Genomic DNA, 20,448 nt, shown 5'->3' with positions numbered 1-20,448 from the left:
GCCCATCAGAACAGAGCAGAACAAAATGAGTCCCAACCTTTTCGTTAGTTGCTCAGAACATGCAGCCACATTTTATAGGGTATAATACCCAGCTGAAGTAGCTCTATTTCTTTCTTGTTATATGGCTTTCCCACAGACCATTTAATCTTTGTAATTCAAAGGTTGGTGTTTGTTGCATTTCCAGAGATGGAAAAGAGACCGTATACATAGATAGAAAGCTCTTACAGGTGTCCTTGTAGGTGATGTAAGGCATATTCACCTGGTTGGGATAAGGGGGTAAAATCCTTCTCAGCTTTTTGCCTTCTAAACTTTAATTTTAATCCATCTTTTCTCACACTAAAACAAGGAAGGTTTTGCCTTCATTCTTCTGTTATCCACTGCACTTGCATGCTGAAAATTAAAAGCTCTGTAGCACACCTCTCCTTCAGCTTCTTTTGCACCAGTCATTACAGAGCAACTCAAACATTATAGCTAGCTCTGAGGCCCATGTCAACAGCAAAGCAGGAAGCAGTCCCAGGGGAGCAGTGACACTAAGCAGCAAGGCAGAGGTATGAGGCTGCCTGCTTCCCAAGGGCTCAGAGAAAAGGAGAAGTATTCTCCCTTGGCCTGCCTTTGCAGGAATGCTGCAGGATGCCAGCATTTCTCTACACAGATCAATCCTGGTGCCACATTATTCAATTGTTCTACTCTGGTAAAATTTCCACTGCAGCAGGAGAAGTTTTATCTGCTTAAAATGTAAGTAGATGAACTGAGCAAAATGAAGGGGCTACTCAAAACATGTTTAATGCCTGGAGCTCTTACAGAAAGACTGGGACATGAACCAGACTGAATAAAGCTATTCAATCAACAACATCTTTCCTCTTTGTAATAAAGACTTGCTAAAAAATGTAAGTCCAAGTGGCACCATTTCTGATTTCTTTGCACTGCCTCAGAAAAGTTTAATATGCAGTATAAAGGAGAAGAAGCTGCATGGCTCCTAAGAGGAAGACATAAAGCTTCTGTTTTCTTGATCTGCTGAACACAAGGTGAACCCAGTGCTCTATTACACTTTGGTCAGGCAATTCACAAAATATTCCTGTCCATCCTTGATAACACTGGCACATGAACCTCTGCCTCATGGCTTCTATGTTCTCCAGGCTGAGTTCGCCGGTCACCTGCAGTCGTGGGCCCCTTCCTGAGTGACGAGCTCGAATCTTAAAATCACTGGGTGGCAGATGAAGGTAAGCAGAAGAGTCACTGTTTTTACGGATGCATCTTCCATTCTTCTTACACAGGACTTTGCTACAGAGTTTGGCAGCTGAGGTCACGTTTATGACATAATGTCCTAGGGGTCCATCAATGTATCGCTTCACAGTGGAACAGCTCTCCTATAGGAAGTAAAAGATGGTCACACATTACTCAGTCGTTAGCACTGTGTCTAAATTTCTCGTGTTTCAGAAGATACTAGCATGAAACTGTTCTCAGCTGAAGTAATCTGTTGGGATAAACACACTGGATTTGCATGCCACTATTGGTAACATTTGGAAAATAGTAATCTTTACCACATCCTCTGTTAGCATACAGGGTTAGACTAGGGATGAATCCTAGCAAACAAAGAGAGAGCTTAGATGCTCACCTGAGACTCACTAGTTCACTAAGTAAAGATTTTTGGTAATTGCTATCAAGACCCAGTGTGTGACTAATCAATTTTAAAGCAATTATTGAACCACTGCTTTGGTCATGATTTCTCCAACTCCTTCAGCTTACTGGGAACTATACCATTCTCAGAAGCCAGCACAGAAGTTGCAACTAGAAATTTCAGTGTGGATCTCTTCTTCCCCTGCTGAAGTCAGTGGTGCCTTATCAGATGCTTCAGGAGGAGAATAGTAGATTATGTGAAAGGGAGAGAACCAGAGCCCAGCCTGGGTTCAGACTCATTATTCCAGGCTTGTACAAATGACTTGTTTGAATCAATGTGCCCTCAACAGTAGGACTCTCAGCGTAACTGAAGTACAGAACTAACAAGAGTTGAAAGTAATCCTGAAGTGCCATCAATAAAGACAGTCAGGTGCTATGATGTGTGTGGTGCCGCAGAAGAGGTATTGAGGTGATTCCTAATTAGTAATAGAGCAACAGAATCTACCTTTGAGCTGGCATATTGCATACTGCCCCAGAGAACAACTCCAGCTGCTCCCAAAGCCGCACTCTCACCAATGGTATTAACCAGGTCAATCTGAAAAGAGAAGACCAAAGCAGACATCAGAAAAACAAAGATGCATTACTAAAACAAAAACAAACAAACAAAAAGTACTAGGATACTGGCTTCCTTTATCCCCCCTCAGAGGAGATCAGATTATTAAATACTTCTTCTCTGAGAGAGTGGTCAGATGGTGGAACAGGCTGCCCAAGAAGGTGGTGGAATTACTGTCCCTGGAGGTGTTCAAGAAACATTTAGGGTACTGAGGGACATGTGTTAGTGGGAAATATTGGTGATAAGTGAATGGTTGGACTGGATGATCTTAGAGGTCTTTTCCAACCTTGATTGATTCTATGATTCTAATATGAACACAGTTCACATTAGAAAGATTTTATTTGTACCTCCAAAGGCTTGCACAGAATTTTATTCACAGCAGGGAATAATTAATAGTAAAATCATTAGTTTATTCACAAGAGGTTCTCCAGCCAAGCTGGTGGGGTAGAAATTGAAAGCTGTGTTTTATCTACCAGTGTTTGAATGATTGGCATAGATACACAGGCACCGTATTTAGCAAGTAATGTTAAGAATGATCATGTAATTGAATAGACCATGTGCAGAACAGGAGTCACTTTCCAATGGGATAGCAATGTACCTTCCCTGTATTTTAGAACCATTCCCTGAGACTGCGAACAGTATTTCTAGAGACATGTGATTGAACCTTACAAATTAAGGAGTAAGGTTCTTCTTCCATTGCCATGTTTCAAGGTATGATCAGTCACATCTGAAACCATTTATACCTACAATAATTTATTGTCTGAATAATTCCTGAACAAGATTGGCAATGACAGATTCTACATCTTTCTTGATTTGGAAGAAACAGTAGAAAAAAGAAGCAGTGAATTCCTTTAAAAAAAGTTACAGATTGTTTTCTTTGCAGTCTCTTAATCTCCTGGGAGAAAACAATTTAAGAGACACAGTATGGTAGTGTATTAGAGATGCAAACTCAAAGAATGGAAGAACTGTGTTATTATTGTAAATTGCTACTACATTTATTTTACTCAGTAAGTGGGCATGTTGATTTAACACTACATAGCAGAGTTCTCATTCCTGAAGCTTGTATGGCTTAAGAGACATAAAAGAAGACATAAATAAATGCATTGGAAATAGGAGATTTTGCTGAAGCACTGAAGATTATTACAGAGTCAGAGTAAGTGAATTTGACCAGTAACTGGAAGTCAGACAGAACTGTACAGGGAAACCTGCAGAAGTTTGAAAGAGCAGTTAGCCTCCTGGCTTTTAGTGTAGGGTTCAAAGTGATACAGAGTGTAATTGATCTTGCCAGAGGATCATGATGCTGATGATCATGCAAGCAATCTTTTAGAGAACATTACTCTTAAAAGGATATAGTCCAGTGCTAGATATATAAAAGGAGGGTGGTGAGTGTTGTAGGTGTTATTTTTAAGTGGGAAATTGTGATTTTCTTCTTTCCTCTTCTGGTGTTCGTGTGAATTTAAAAAGCAAGATATCAAATTTTAAAACAATATAAAATACAGCCTGAGCTTTTAGTAATGAAGGTTCCTAAGCTGTTCTCATCTACGGAGTATTTTATGAAGGTTACCCAGGAAAAGGTTAGATGTTTGCCAGGTGATAGTTCAGTGATTTAGCACCAACATGGTTCAGATCTATTAACAAATCAGTGAAACATTTTAGATCAGTCAAAATAAAAAATGAAAAAATCCACACGACCTGGGATTTTATTTAAACAAATATTTCCTTTTATTTTCTTCCTCTTCCTGGAGGAAAGGAATTAGGAAGACATAAGCTGAACTTTTCTGTCTTCCTCATGTTTAAAAAATTATTATCTCCAGCTTTGTGGGTATTATCTTCACTGTGGAGTTAAAGACAGCACTTAGAAGGAAGCATTTCTCTTTCTGATGCCATTCTATTCTTGTACCAGTTAAATTCAGTCTCAAAGGAAAGCAAGAGAGACAACTCTACAACTTCTGATTAATTCAGAGTAATTATTACACAGCTTGTCCACAAGGAAGGAAATAAAATGTTCTGACTGTCATTTCTAGGCACAGCCATGTCTTTCCCGTGAAGAGTGTCAAAAGCCTTTACCCCAGATTGGCTCTTCTTTGAGTAAATGTTATCATATCCTCCCCTTTCACTCTTCTGTGTTTTTTAATTTTCATTCTTTTCTGGTGTCTGAGAGGGTCCTGGTTCCAGCCTAGTAGGCTGGGAAGAGACCTGAACTGAGAGCTCCTGCCTCATGGGTAGATACTCAGTCAGCTATACCACCACCACCCTCCATTGCCACAGTACTGGTTGGAAAATAAAATTCTCATCCCAAATTTGGATATTTTGGGAAAGAAATGGAATCATAAGTGATCCTCATAACCGCTGGTAGTAGTAAACTTGAAGCATGATAGGGAGGTTCTTCCCTGACTGAGCAAGGCCCACACTCTCCAAGAGGCCCCAGAAGCATGTGTGCATTCCTCAGCAGTCCCGCTCCTGGGGCTGAAACTGCTACTGTTGGTCACCCAGTGCAGCCTGGCATCAGTGGGCCTCACTGCCATGGCTTTTCCTTGTGCGTGAGGAAACAAGCAGGTGGACTGGTAAGATGGTTTTATGGCCTCTGCTACTAATCCCCCTGATCTTTCTCATCTGGAAAAAAAACATGGAAGTTTTAAAAATGTTAGTAATCAATTTCAATATGAGCATCTTGACGCATTTCTAGGTGGGGAATCTTGTTTCACTATTTTCCATGAGATCCTCATCCATCCTGAAGACACAGCTTTACAGGTCAGCTTCTCTTAGGTATTTCTTCAAGTGACAAATAAGTCAACAAATCCCCTTCCCTTCTGACGCTTGTCCTTATGCTTGTTCTTCTTCAAGGGCAGTGTGCTACAACCAAAGGTCCTTAAGGTTATGCTGAGCTATCTCCCAGTAGACAATTGATTTGGCACAGAGGAGGAGAGTCTAGTTCCTATTAAGGCTTCTCCATATTTTGGTTAGCTGAGTCACTGCCCAGCACACTAAAAAAGTAGGAGGTGAGGTGTTTCACTTAAGAGCCTGAGAAGAAGCAGGGCAGTTTTCTTAACTATATGCTGAGTAAAGGAAAATTAGTATATCTGTATTCTTTCTTCATAATTATGAAGAATGGTCTCAGTATCAGGCATGCTTTTTCTGTATTCAGGAATGGCAATTCAAGCCTTGAGTGGTTGTGGGCAGTGGTCTCTGGACACTGACACATCTTGGCAACAGAGACTGTCATGAATGAGAGAAGTTGTCCATTTTTCATCATTTTTTGGTAGTCATCCTACTTTATTCATGACTTCAGTCTTCTACTCAGAAAGCACAGATGCTGTAACTCCTCTCTCCCATACAGCTAGTAGCAAATTGTCAAGGCAAGTAGTTTGTAAATGCCTTGCAGATAGCAAATTGTATGTATCTCTAGCAGATACAGAAACCTTTCATAATGACAGGGATCTCAAATCACAATCTGTACATTGCTTTGAAAAACAAAATAAATAAAAATTAAAAAAAAACCAAAAAAGCAGGACGATTTTCTCAGCTATTTTATGCTCAGCTGATTTCTGTGTACAGTCAGGGTGAATTGTACAGCAGACATAGCTACAGCAATTTTGTCTTTTGAAGGCCTGCTAGACCTGTGCCTCTCCCCTAGTGGCTCTGACTCACAACTGTAGTTTTTGCTTTCTTCCATTGTGATGTTTACTGAATTCATCATACTGAGTACTGAAAACCTTACGCCCAAAACTTGAATAGATCACCAGTTCTTTCTATTGAACTACAGTATCACAACTCTTGCTTGGCTTGATGGGACAAGATGGTGGTTGTCACAGCCCAGACTTGTCAGAGCTCAGGTATCTGTAAACCTGTTGCCCCAGTTTTCCACTGTATGACACTGGTTCCATTTGTAGTTATATTCTCACCCACCACTGCCAGGACTCAGAAGTTGGTTGGTTTGTGAGCTTCACTTAGGGGCATGTCATGGGTCAAATGACGAGCTCCAACCTAGCCTAAAATATGAACACAAATGAATATACTTAGAATGCCTTAATATCTTCAGTGTCACAGAAAACAAGTTTATTTTCTCAGCTATCTTACTTAGAGTTTTCTTAAGTGCAACCCTGCACAGGTTCCATGTAGTACCCAAGCTATTCTTTGCAGACAATGCATATTCTTTGAAGATACAGCTGACCCTGTCCCCTGCCTGCAGAGCTGGGTGCTGTCCTAGTTAGAAGGTATTGGGTAGAGCACAGCACAAATATGTTTTTCTGTACGTGCACTGGCTGCTGATTTGTGCAGTGATCTTCCAAGCATCCAGCAGTAAATGCTCATATGTAATTGAGAAACTGAGTTAAAGAGTATAACTTACCAGGATTATTGCAGTATCACTGTACTGTTCAGAAAGCAGTGTAAGGTAAAACAATAGCTTTATAGCACCGCAGGCTTTGAACTCGTGCATAATCACTAACAGCATGATAGTTTTCTTAGCTTTCAGTAACATTCCTGGCATTTTCAATCTGTCAAAAGGCTGTCTTGTATTATAAAAATGTATTATTACTGTCTGCATCTGCAGAATGCTCCTCTATTTCATGGGCTGTTTTCAGTTCTTCAATGAAGGCATTCTGGGTGAAGGCCTGCCTGTGCTGACCCCAGTGGCTCATTGCCTTCATCCCTAATCTGGCTTCATCTGTCTGTACATGATTTCTGAGGCAACTGCGTTTTCCACATCACACAGAAAACAGTTGCTAAAAATAAGGCAGACCAAATTCACAGTTGCTCCTATGCACCATTTTCTTTCTGGGAGCATCCTGGAACACCTCTCAGGCTGCTGGGACTCTTCCACCTCCCCAGCATCAGCCTAAAGTGACATGCAGCTCACAGCCTGCTTGGCTGACTACTGCTTTTTTAACTTGACCCTTCTTGTGGTGGTATCTATATACTTACTGCTTTTTGTCATTGGCTGAAGGAACACTGTTTTACTCAACAACTCTGTTTCTTTATTGGAAAGACATTAAGCATTAAGTGTGGGATCATGAAGACCTGTGAACTTGTACCTCTGAAAAGTGTGCGCTCATCAGACAGGAGTTAGGAACTCCATGCCAGACCACTTTATTTGAGTACTTCTATACTGAATCAATTCCCACTCGGATAAGGAAACAGAAATGCCCTGAGGTTCCTTTCTCATGAAAATTTGTCTTTCCATTATACAAATTAGTTTGAAACTTCACAAAAATTGTCAAGTTAATTTTACAAGCTTTCCTGAAGAATTAAAATATCAGGATGAATTATTTCCTTAAGGAAACGATTTTTTTGGACTTTCTTTCTAAATTACCTTCATTGAAAATACACAGTGTTATCCTACAGAAATAGACCAAAACACTGCAGGATTAACTATTGAAAGGTACAGTGTTTTATACTGTGAGTATAGCAGTAGCCTACTCTGAGTAGAGGAGTAGTCAAAGAATAGCAGAATGGCTTGAGTTGGAAGGGGCCTCAAAGATCATCCATTTCCAACCCACTGCTGTGGGCAGGGCTGCTCCTCACCAGCTCAGGCTGCCCAGGGTCCAATCCAACCTGGCCTCGAGCACCTCCAGGGATGGGGCACCCACAGCTTTTCTGGGCAACCTGTTCTTTGTCTCATCACTTTTTGAGTTGAAAATTGAAAAATATGCATAAATGCTTTTATGTAAGTACTTTTTTTCTAAGAGGTTGTTTCTAATCACTACATTTCTAAAGACATCCGTGTGCTTACCTCTGTTAAAACATGAAATGTATAGGCATAAAATGGTCTGGAGTAAACAAAAACAGGCAGAACGTAATCTTTTCTAGCAATCGAGGCAACACGTATTGCCTCTTTAACGCGATAGTGAACAAATTTTAGTGCATTTGGACTTGACTTCAGTACATAATCCAGATATATTGAAGGGTAGAGAGCTGTACTTTCCTTCCACAGCCAAAGAAGGAGATCATTGCGAGAAGACTCAATGGCTGGGCATTTTCCTGTGTATGTTTGCCATTGCTCTTTGTAATCATAATTGTAGCAGTCCGGGTAAAGATAGTAACCCCACAAACCATTTGGCCTCATGTGTTCAGCCAGAAGGATAGTGTTGTTCATAAAACTCTTGCCAGCATTTTCAAATTCCTCTTTAGCTACTTTCCTAATTTTATCCTCTGACCACTGTGGATGCCGTTGCCTAACCATCTCAAGAGATTTATTTCTATAAATGCTCTTATTGCCCCAATTCCTATCCCACTGGGGTCTCCAGTTTTCCCAGTCAATGACCGCAAGTCCATGAAATTTCTTCATGGGTATGCAGTAGTCAATGTCAGACTTTGCTTTATTAAGGTGCTTGATAAGACTTTCATTCTGAGGCACTCCTCCATTCACGGGATCGCCGTTATCTGAGTAGTAGGGATAATATCCCAGATGAGTGTGATAGAAGATTGTCACATTGGATCCACTCAGAGTCTCATTGGTGTTAGATGCGATGTCAAAGATGCTGAGATCCAGGTCCACCTTGTAGCGCTGCCGGCATTGCTCAGTGGGCGCGTTCCAAACCACGACAAAGGGCTTGTGCAGAAGCAGGGGAGCCTGTGCCTGCTTTGGAAGCTGGGCATCACCTGCTGTAAGCAGCACTGTGACTGCCAGCCACCTGATCCAAAGATCCATGGTGCTCTGTTTACAGCGAAATTGTTCTGGTGTGTCCTTGAATACAAAAATTAGAGATGACATTTTACAGTGTCTGACAGATAGGCTGACAAAGGGATATCTTTAGTCTTGATTTTCTTTTGTTAGTGTTACACGCTTTGCAAAAAGAGGAAACTGCAAAACTGATCATGGAAAAAGTAAGTATAATTGAAAATGCTCAGAAAGTTTTCTTACAGTCTTCCCCTTCTGAAAGTGTGGTCTGATGTTCGGTTTATCCTGTTTTTCTCTTCACCCAGAAACCTCATACACTTGATTCAGACCCCAGCACTTATTTTCTCCTTCATGTCTACAATTAATTAATTAGTAACAGAATAACTTAAAAGAATTGTATAGAGAAGGTCACACTTCTCCTTTCAAATGTCAGCTTGGAAGCAAGTTCTGCTACAACCACTCTGACTTGCTTCGCACTTCATTATAGTGGGCTAAAGACATCTTTATTCTTTGTATATGCTGATAGTCACATTAGGGGTAATTTAAACAAAAAAATTGGACATGTCTGTGTCAAATGGATTAATCAGTGGATTAAAAAATGGATAGAAATGGCAATTTTCAGCAAATCTGAGAAAAAAAGTTTTGTTACCTACCCCTGAGTTTCATTTTCTAAATGAATGGTTGCAAGAACAGTAATCAATCTGCAGTCTAGAAGGGTGATACTGTTAATGGCTTAATGATTTAGTAGTTACTGTACTGAAAGTAAATTAAATATCAATACGTGAAAGAAATAATTACATCAAGCAAATCTGAACTAAGCAGAAAAGCATGACATTTCTTGGATAACAAGGGAACTAATCTAAATATAGGGGGGCATATTGGTTTTATTTTTTTCCTTTCTAAGTCTGCTCTTTCCCCTGACTGTTAGGTACACTGGCTTAGGGACTAAGTTCTCTGGGGCTACTGTTTTCCACTTGGCATTCCATGCTGCAGATGTTCACCTGTCAGTTGCTCCAGAGCCCACCCCTGCTCCTGGCTCTTCCTCAACAGGCACAGCTCTTCTCTGCACAGGGTTTGTGATCCAATGCCTTTGCTGGTGAATACAGTATTCATTGTCTGTATTGCTGTCCAAATAATCCACAGAGAGGTCATAAAATCATAAAATCATAGAGTGACTTAGCTTGGAGGCGACCTTAAAGATCATCTAGTTCCAACACTTCTGCCACTGGAAGGGTTGCCATCCACTGGCAGTCTGCCCAGGATCCCATCCAACCTGGCTTCAAATGCCTCAGAGATGGAGCATCCTCTCTGGTCAACTTGTTCCATTACCTCAACACACTCAGTAAAAATTTTATTCCTAACATGTAACCTAAATCAGTGCTCTTTTAGTTTAAAGCCATTCCCCCGTGTCCTATCACTATCACATCACGTAAAATGTCAGTTCCCCCTCCTGTTTGCAAGCTACCTTCAAGTACTGGAAGGTGGCATAGAGTTCTTGGAGCCCTTTCCAAGCTGAACAAGCCCAAATCCCTCAACCTTTCTTCATTGGAGAGGTGCTCCAGCCCTATGATCATCATTTTCTTGGAAAGTGATATTTCAGATGAACAAGGAAGAGCTACATGAGTAAATTTCTGTGGGAGAAAAGGTACAGGAAAAGTTCCCAGCTGCTTTATCCCACAATCCCAATGCTAGCATTGTTTAATCTTCTGTTATTATGTATGTATAACTGGGTATTTCTGTCATATATTAATAGCTAGAATATTACAGTTTTGTCTAGATATGACACTCCTAGGTATTAAACACTGCAGATAACAAGCCTAGTAGGTAGGCCAGGAAGTGTTTAATACTGTGAGTTTAATTCAAATTAATTTTTAATTCTATGCCAATTTGTGTCCTTGACAAGGCTTTAAAACATAAAATCATGAAAATTGGGAAGGATCCTTGGAGGTGACCTGGTCTAACCCTCCCCTGCTCTAGCAGGGTCACCAACCTGCTGGGCAGGTTGCCCAGGACCATATCACTACAGGTAACTGAACAAATCTGATCATCCCAGGATGTGTTAAATAATTCTCAATTCTGTTGACTTCACTGGCCAAATCTTCACTGAAGCTGTGGAGGAGCCTGGACACCTTGCTCAAATGAAGAAGTGCATGTGTCTGCATCTGCAACCTGAGTCCCAAGATAAGGGTGGGAGGGGGAATCTCTGTAATGCCACTGAAGCTCTTTAGAAGTCAGGGATTTGGTTAAGAGCAGTATTTCAGGCTTCTCAAGTGAGTAACATACACCTCCCATGATTACTATGAATTCTTTATTTAGAGCTGTGTGGAATTAGTCACCCAGTTAGCTATCTCTGTTAGCCTAGAAAGAGAGTTGACAACTACTGAGATAACTTGCCTGCCTTTTAGATTACTAAAATTGGAAAGCACCTCACTTTTCCTGCTATTCTCTATTACACACAAGAGACAACCCTATAAACACAATTCCTTAAAGGGGAGACATTTCCAAAAGAAGGTCCAGTGAAAAACTTCCAATCCAGTTTCATTAATCTGCAATTAAATCAAATATTTATAGACACAAAAGAATTTAACTACAGGTGTCTTTTTCTTTTTTTTCTTCAAAAAGTCATTTGAAACCAACTGAAGCAATTTTTCAAAGTAACTCTGAAAAAGAATGGGGAAATATATTATCTGTTGTTTCACAGAAAAGAACTCTAAACAAGAACAGAACATCTTTTTATTGCAATTTCCACTGCTGTTTTTTGGACTACGACCTTTTTATTCTCAAGCAAGGCCACTAATTGGACTGCTTTAATCCCTTATTTTTTAATGAGTGCAGACACTGACGATTCCTTCTGGAAGCTCATTATCAACCTTGATTCAAATCCTCCCATTTTTCTGATTCAATGACATATTGTTATGGTTAATTTAACTTCCTAAAGATGCACATAGCTTTCTGAGGCACTGTGATATTTTCAGAGCAGAATCTGTTCCCAGCGTTTCTGCGCTTTATTCTAAAAACAAAAATGAACTCCTCACAAATAAAAGTACTGAGAGTCTGACTAGAAATCCATTGAAGTTGATGAGATTTTTTATTGCAGTGATGTTTGGATCATGCTCTCACTGTTCTTTATAACATGGAGTTTTCTATTTGCATCAGCTTCTTCTATGCTGTTCCATATGAGGCAGGTTATGGCTGATTTCCAATATATTCTTTAATAGGTGTCGTGAAATTTACTGTTTCATAAAACAAGTGAGTACATTTCTGCATACTCCTTTCCACATTCCCGTAAAAAGAAGAAAAAAATTTGCTTTTTCCAAGCAGATTTTCTTAATATGTTTAAACTTTTATTATCACTGTGTTTATTAGCCAGAATTCCAGTGCATTTCCATTTCATAGAATCATAGAATTGCTCAGGTTGGAAAAGACCTTCAAGATCATCAGGTCCAACCACAACCTAACCATACTACTCTAACAGCCCTCTGCTAAATCATGTCCCTGAGCATCACATCCAAGTGGTTTTTAAACACATTCAGGGATGGTGACTCAACTACCTCCCTGAAGAGCCTATTCCAGTGCTTAACAACCTTTTCTGTAAAGAAGTTTTTCCTTATACCCAACCTGGACCTCCCTTGGTGCAACTTGAGGCTGCTTCCCCTTGTCACCTGTCACCTGTCACCAGTGAGAAGAGACCAAACCTGCTCTCACTGAAATCGTTTTTCAGGTATTTGAAGAGAGCAATAAGGTCTCCCCTCAACCTCCTCTTCCCCATACTAAACAACCCCAGCTCCTTCCATTGGTCCGCAAAGGGCATATTCTCCAAGACCTTCACAATCCTTGTTGCCCTTCTTTGGACCTGCTCCAAATCAGAATCCTTTCTGTATAGATGTGCCCAAAACTGAACACAGTACTCGAGGTGAGGCCTCACCAGTACTGAGTACAGAGCAAGGATTACTTCCCTAGTCCTGCTCACCACACCATTCCTGATACAGGCCAGGATGCCATTGGCCTTCTTGGCCACCTGGGCACACTGCTGGCTCATATTCAGCCAGCTGTCCTTCAGCACATCAAGGTCCCTTTCCATCATACAGCTTTCCAGCCACTCGTCCCCAAGTCTGTATGGTTGCCCGGGGTTGTTATGACCAAAATGAAGTACCCAACACTTGGCCCTATCGAAACTCAAACAGTTCACCTTGGCCCATCGATCCAGTCTATCCAGGTCCCTCTGTTAGTGCCTTTCTACCCTCCGTCAGACCAACACTCCCTCCCAACTTGGCATCATCTGCAAACTTAATGAGGGTGCACTCAATCCTCTCATCAAGATCATTTATGAAGATGTTGAATAGGAGTGGCCCCAGTACCAAGTTCTAGGGAACACCACTCATGACTGGACACCAACTGGATTTAATTCCATTGACCATAACTCCTTGGGCCCAGCCATCCACCCAGTGTTTCACTCAGCATAGCGTTTGCCTATGCAAACCATGGACAGACAGCTTCTCCATGTGGATGCTGTGGGGGACAGTGTCAAAGGCTTTACTGAAGTCCAGGTAAACCACATCAACAGCTTTACCTTCATCTGCTAAATGGGTAACATTGTCATAGAATGAAATCAGGTTTGTCAAACAGGATCTACCATTCATGAACACATGCTGACTGGGCCTGATCCCCTGGTTAACCTTTAATTTATCTACATTGGCTCATGACATGGTGTTATCCATATGGCAAGTTCTTCTTTTCTAACATTTATTAATAATCAAAGTTTTCTTTGCATTATAACACACTGCATTACCAATTGTATTTTATGTTATTGGCCATAAGATAGCCAGCCAACATAACTTTGTAATAGTTGCCAAGTGCATCCTCTCACTACATTTCTCCATAGAATGAAATTTCATGTTAGTATAATCCATACATTTAACTGTAATACTGTTCTGCTTTCCTCTTCTTCAGGGTTTAAGTGGTCTTGATGCCCAACATTTTTAATATCTTTTGTATGAGAAGCTCATTTTATGGACATATGTAATATTCAGATTTATTTTGTAGCAACGCACTTAGGAAATGTTTTGACATGTGAGTTCAGTGTCAAAAGATAACAAAATGATTATCTTTCAGATTTTTCATATCAAATATTCATATCTTTCATATCAAATTAGCAGTCCATAAAGCTTCATAATCTTTTACTCTGTACTTTCATTATTAGCTAGCATTCTAGAGGTTTCATTTTGTTATCTTTCTTCACTTGTAGGGTGAGAAACTAATGAGAGATCTATTCCTTTGTGTACTCTTTCTGAAGAAAAAGGTATAATTTCTGTAGAGCTATGACAAAAAGAGACATAATTGGAAAGAAATTTTAAGCATAATTTGCAGTGGAGCAGAGATCGTGTGTAGATTTAGACATACTTCGGATAGGATTTAAAGGTGTTGTAATTGACATTTCAAGACTCAGTAGTACATGTGAGAGGCTAAAATGAAGCTTTGTAAAATGCTGTAAATGTAGTTTAAGCCTTGTAACTCTTTCCTGTTAAAAGTTTGAAAAATCAACTTTCCTTCATGATTTAACTGTATGCCTACAATAAATACAATGGCTTTAAAATTATATTAGCCAGATACAGGTTAATGAGGAAATCTGAAATGGCTTTTAGTAACCTTAATTTTTTTTTATTTTTTTTTCAATATTATGTACATTTCTCCTTCTATTGCGACTGCAAGATTAGCACAATACTATTTTTCGTTGTAAATACACATTTATTTTAACTAATGCTTCTCATGTCTATAGTGAGACATTTTTCTTGAAATTTTAACATATGACAACACTTGGAAAGAAATTTAATGCAATTGGATTCTTTGCATTCCACTAAGGAATGTGCAAAATTGGCAGTCAGAAGGAATGTCCTTTTCTGATTAAGTCTGACCACATTTGGGGTAGGAATTATTATTGCAGGTAATAAATAAAGACATTTCAACTGTATTTAATAAAAATAACAATAGAATCACATGTAAAAGCAGCTTCTAAATAGCATGGAAAATCTTGTGAATCAGTACACAGTTTTCTGAGATATGATTTGTATGCACACAGTATGCATTTAAAAAATATCATGTATTTATCTGTACACATATGTGTAGTTCTCTATGTTTTTTCTGTCCTTGTATTGCTCCCTCTCTACTGTTATTTTTCTGATCCAAATTATGTCAAAACTCTTGCCTGGTGGTGTGGGAAAATTTCTTGTGTTGACAAGGTGGTTAGGTGGACACAGACTGCAAACTTATTGGGAACATGTTTATGGTTCAAAAGTGTAAAACTGTATTGTCAAAATGTCTTAAATGTCCACCAGCATCATTTTTTAGAGATAATGAGTGTTGACTGCATCCTCACACATACCAGTTTTCAGTCTCTCAACTCACATCCTACTTTCAACTTTCTTTCTCTGGTTGGATGTAAAGTTGAAACGTTAACAGAATTAAAATTAACAGGTTTTTTGCAGTCTTCCATATAGAGCAATAGAAGAACCAAAAGGAACATATCTTTTCCTTTGCAGTTTGTGTTAAAGTTCACATCTAATAGGTGAACAGAGAGATGAGGTTACAAGGTGGAAGTAGTGTACTTCGATTTTTGTGTGAAATGTGTGAAAAGAAATTCAAAGAACAAGGAACTGGAGACTCAAGCCTATGCTATCCCTGATATAACTGCTGACCTTTTGTAAATGGTGGTTTGTTCGTGTTAAGGCAAATAGAAAACTCCAGAAGACATTCTTTCGTGCATATCACAGTTTTACAGCCAGTCAGATTTAGACCAAAGATCTGCTTAGGCATTTCCTGTTTAGCTTTAATGTTTCTGTTATTTGCAGCTCATGTCATGACTTCAATTGAGAGAAAATACTGTAAGGAAGCGTAGGAATGAAAGCTAAAATAATTGGTATTGAAAAGATTTTCTTCCCCTGGAACCCATTGTTCTTTTGTTCTGTTAAACTAACCTTTAATTATCTTTTTTTTAATTTCATGTGTCCTAGTCTACCTGTAATGTCTTTGTAGGTCAGTTGTTAGAGTCCAGACACACATCTTTACTCACATCTTATCATCTGCAAAGTCATTTCATTAGTATCAAAACTGTCTTTGGGCTGCTTGGGTTGATCGAGGCTGTCATCACCACAGCCTTTACTGTGGGACATGTTTCATAGAGCTACATACCGTTCCTTAAACTGCTTTTACACCACAATAAACCTCAGTATAGCCAGGTGACTCATAACTTTTCATTTCTGGTTGTAATTTTTGGAGTGTGAAATGTCTGAAGTTTAGATCATGTTTAAAAGCAAGAAACAATAGTGTAGGTTTGCAAAGGGCAGAAACTTCAGGCTTTCCTTGCTCCCCAATATCTGTGCCAAATCCTTGGTGCACCTCCAAGAGATGAATTAATTCCTTCAGGTTTTACCATCAACAGTGTTAATTTGGCTTTGAAATTAATGCTTGGGCTCCTGGCCTGCCCAGAGGAAGGAATGGAGGGTAATTCCAGAAGGCAGAATTAGCTCTCTGATCTCAGAGCTGCAGCTCCAGTTTCCACAGTTGTGCCCCTCCAGTGGAGGGAGCCCTGAGGAGCACAGCACAAAGGGTCTGCAAGAATACTGTGGCCCCTCCTGCTCCCCACCTCTGAATTTTCTCCCATGGCATGGGCAGTCTCATTTTGACATGAAGGCATGATGGGGATAGGCCACGTAGTCAGGCCTGGGCGCTACAAAGGCCACTGTGGTCACCTCCAGACCTTACAGACACTGAAAGAAGAGTCTGTGTCTGTGTGTTGTCACCAAAGCCTCACTGGGAAATGTTCTTACATTTATGGAGACAAAGAAGTGGATGTGAGCACAGCGAGGTGGTGGGTGATGTGTTTCAGCACTCATGACTGTGACGTGAAAGACAAGCCATGGTCTGGGTGGCCATGCAGATTATAATGAGCACGGCATGCAGGCTCTTGTTCACCGCTGGAAAAATGCACAGCTACTGGTGGTGACTATGTTGAAAAAAGCTGTTTTGTAGATGAGAATTTGCTCTATCGAACTGTGTTACTGTGCTCTTTCTAGCTGTTGAGTTCCCATGGAAATAGAGGTATCACTTTGAGAGTAATCTACACAGTGCTGCCACATCAGCCCTTTGTAAACACTCCTAAATGACTTCTGATCACATTTTTGGAACCGGTATTTTTTTTTTATAACCTCAGGGACTTCAAATTGTCTTAACTTCCTCCTGAAGAGGAAAACAGCCCAGATCTGAATGCTCACACAAAAAAAACTTCTAAGTGATTAGAAAACCGAAGGAATAATAATATACAGATCATGGTTGTTGGCCCTGTTTTAATTAAAAGAAACTCTCCTGTCATCTTAAATCAGCACAGATTATGGATGACAGTTTGAATGTCAGGTAAAGACAAATTAATATGGTTTCAATCTGTCCATGCTGTAGAGGGAGATTAAACATGTATGTGCTACAAACAATTTTTCAGTTGCTTAAAGATTGAGTAAAGCAAAGAATATCTTTAAGTGGATGACACTAGATAAAATCTGGAGTACTGTATTATTTTATATATCTAATACATGAGGTTATCTATTATTTAATGTATGAAACACTGATCATGTCACTGTTATAAGAAAAAGCTTGATGCATTGTCTTTGTTATTTTCCATGCGCTTCTATTGCATTACAAACTGGACACAAAGATATCTTAGAAAAAAAATTCTCAGTATTTAAAATTACCAAGTAAATGTTATACTAAAAGCATTAGCTTTCATAAGCCACTTTTGGATTCTATTTTCTTCTCCATTGAAATATCTTGCAAAAGATAAAGGGAAAAAAAGAAATTGTACTTTTTTGCCTTATTGAGAACCTATATTGATTGTAGGAGCTGTTAAAGTTTTAATTCCCTGAATAATTAAGACTAATGTTCTCAACAGTGCTCAGTAGACTGTTCTGGTTGTGGCCCTTGATGGGTGAAAACAAAAGTGCCTAGCAACAGTATTCTGAATGAACGTTCTTAATAGTTTATAGATTTTCCTTTTAATTTATTACTGAGTACTTTTATCTGGAGATCATGAGCATTAATTGGCACTAACAGAATACACTCTACCTTCTGGAACATAATGTTAGTAGCTTAAAAGAATTTATGAATATACATTAAATAATAGATGAATTTACATTGTATTCAAAATAGTTTTGCTTCTTTCTCACCTTCTGCTTAATTCAAACATTCACTTTTTGAAGGGTTTATTGTTATTAGTGGCACTGATAAAAGAGAAAATTAAGTCAAATTGATAACATGGGGAATTCCTACAATAAGGCCTTGGCTTAATCTTGAGAAAATGCTGTAAGCTAAATTAACTTTTGCTCTATCAGAGATAAATTCCGCTTTCAGATGGTGTAATTCAAGAAAATTCAATTGAAAATAATTGAGGGGTGTAAATCTGGAAATGTTCCAGTTGGATTAATGGAGCTTTAAGCATTTATAATCTTGTGAGTGGAAAAATGTGTTCTTCAATCATCTAAAAATCCCTAATATGTTGGCAAAAGATTAAAATATTTCTATATTCCACTGTAAATCTCTGCTTGCAATAAGTAACTCCTATTCTTTGGATAACTCAAAATGAAATATTACACTTTGCCAAACAGAAACTCAGGACAATTTGAAAATATATATGAAGCATTTGAGGTGGCATTAAATTTGGATTTCATTTGCATGCCAGTACTCAGCTTGTCTGGGTAAAAGCATCTCTCTCTCTGCTAATACTCAGCACATCTTAACACAAACCATTAATGGACAGAAGTCACTGCCATGCAACTAACAGCATCCTCTTTGGGGCTACTTTTGAGATTAGTTTAAAATACACTGTATGTGATAGAATGCCTTAATGCAAATCTGTGAGTTATCCTGAAACCATTACACTTGCTATTTTGTTGCTAATGGAAAAGGCATATTTCTATTTTTTCATATGGAATTAAATAAATGGCCAACATATAATTAGCTGTCTTCTTGGCTGCATTGTTGTACATGTCCCCTAGTGCAATGCTTTCAATATTAAAATAGTTAATCATATGCAAAAATAACTTTAAAGTCAAAGCATTCCTCCTGCTTAACAAATGTGAATTTTATTCACATACAGCTTTTCAAGATCAGTTTTTTCTCACCTAAAATAGCTGTTATACATTACAGAGGGTAAATCACCAAGTAGCTATTTAACAGGAGAAAACAGAAAGAAAATATAGTTCAGAAGTGGCGTGCTACAGAAGATAACCCAGAAAGCCTTCGTAACTAGTAGACTATAAGCAGAAGTGAAAACTTTGTCTTTACAGAGCATTAATTGAGTAAATAACATGGCACTTACCTCTGTGAAACCAGTGAACAGCAGTAAACTTTGGCGGAACAAATTGCAACAGCTGATGTGTTTGTCTGGGGAATTTGCTCTTCCTAATGAGTGGGTTTTTAACTAATGAGAAACTGAGAGGATCTGAAGATATGCGTAGATTTGTACTTAAACACTCATCATGTCATTGTAAAATGAGTAAATAAATGCACAAAAAAAAGTTGGTCATAATACTTGTAAACAGCCTGGTTCTTGTTACAAATAATTTTGTGTGACCAACTTTTATGGCCTGATAAGGGAATGACCCGATTAATCTTTGCAAAGAATGAATTATTTTGAGAGCTGCGCAGTCACCAGTCACAAGCACGGACAGTAGTGACTGTGGGGCAGGGAAAAGCAGGACTGCTTGCAAAACAGAGCCAACAAAACAGTTCACGAAGAGCTTTTTTATAGGGATCGTTTGGGTATAAACCTCCATAGAGTGTTCAGTCTTCATCATTCCACGGCCATGACATCTACAACCAAGGAGCACTGATGTGAGCACCAGCCAGCACAAGGTGGGAAATAGCAGCACCCCACAGCACCCATGTGTGCTCCTCAGAGACGTTTTGCAGTGGATCGGCCCCACAATGGCTCACTGATGGACTAGCTGAAAAGCTACCAGATGTACAGAGTTGTACAGAGGGAGTCCCTACATACAGTGTGATGCTCAAAGTTATTAGAGTATTCTAACAGAGTGGAGAGGGAGCTCAGAAAGGTCCACATCCCCATGTGGGAACTGTGAAGTGTAAAAGAAGGAAGCTCCACATTTCCTGATCTTATCAAGCATGACTGCATAGCCATTTAAGTATTAAATGTGAAATAAATACAGGAAACAAGTACAAAGAACTACTGGAACAACTACAGATGTTGTTGCCATACTTGATCCTGACTTTGCGCAACTAGTTGTATTAAATAGGAAAAAAGTAGCTACCTGAGCCCTGGAAATAATAAAGGCAAGCTTCCCATGTTTCATCACTGACTGAGAACCAGTTTAAATTTTTCCAAGGTCAAGACATTTATAGAGCCTCGCTGCAGTGGCTCATAAGGTGACCACAGTGCACCTCAGGCTTTGTGTTGCTCCCTTGTGTTTACGCAGCAGGCTGTTTTTATCAATGGGTAAAGATGAGAGCCCCACTTGTGTGTATGGCTGATACTTTCTTTGAGGAGGGACAGTCAGTTATACTGACAGAAAGACAGGCCGAAAGATGATGCAAACGA

General features: G+C 39.3%; 1 protein-coding gene across 1 annotated transcript; it reads right to left on the bottom strand.

Moving 5' to 3' along the window:
- Positions 1-938: 938 nt before the first annotated feature.
- On the bottom strand, positions 939-8,879 carry LOC136051865 (hyaluronidase-1-like). The gene is made up of 3 exons (XM_065741514.1): positions 7,962-8,879; positions 2,123-2,212; positions 939-1,367 (listed from the first exon to the last, which is right to left on the bottom strand). The coding sequence occupies exons 1-3, from the start codon at positions 8,877-8,879 to the stop codon at positions 939-941; spliced, it is 1,437 nt and encodes a 478-aa protein (XP_065597586.1).
- Between the last annotated feature and the right edge of the window lie 11,569 nt (positions 8,880-20,448).

Source organism: Cyrtonyx montezumae, unplaced genomic scaffold (genome assembly GCF_038088225.1).
Source record: "Cyrtonyx montezumae isolate F1298 unplaced genomic scaffold, pur_monq_1.0 scaffold_3, whole genome shotgun sequence".
NCBI lineage: Eukaryota > Metazoa > Chordata > Aves > Galliformes > Odontophoridae > Cyrtonyx > Cyrtonyx montezumae.
This window is presented reverse-complemented; position numbering and strand designations above follow the sequence as displayed.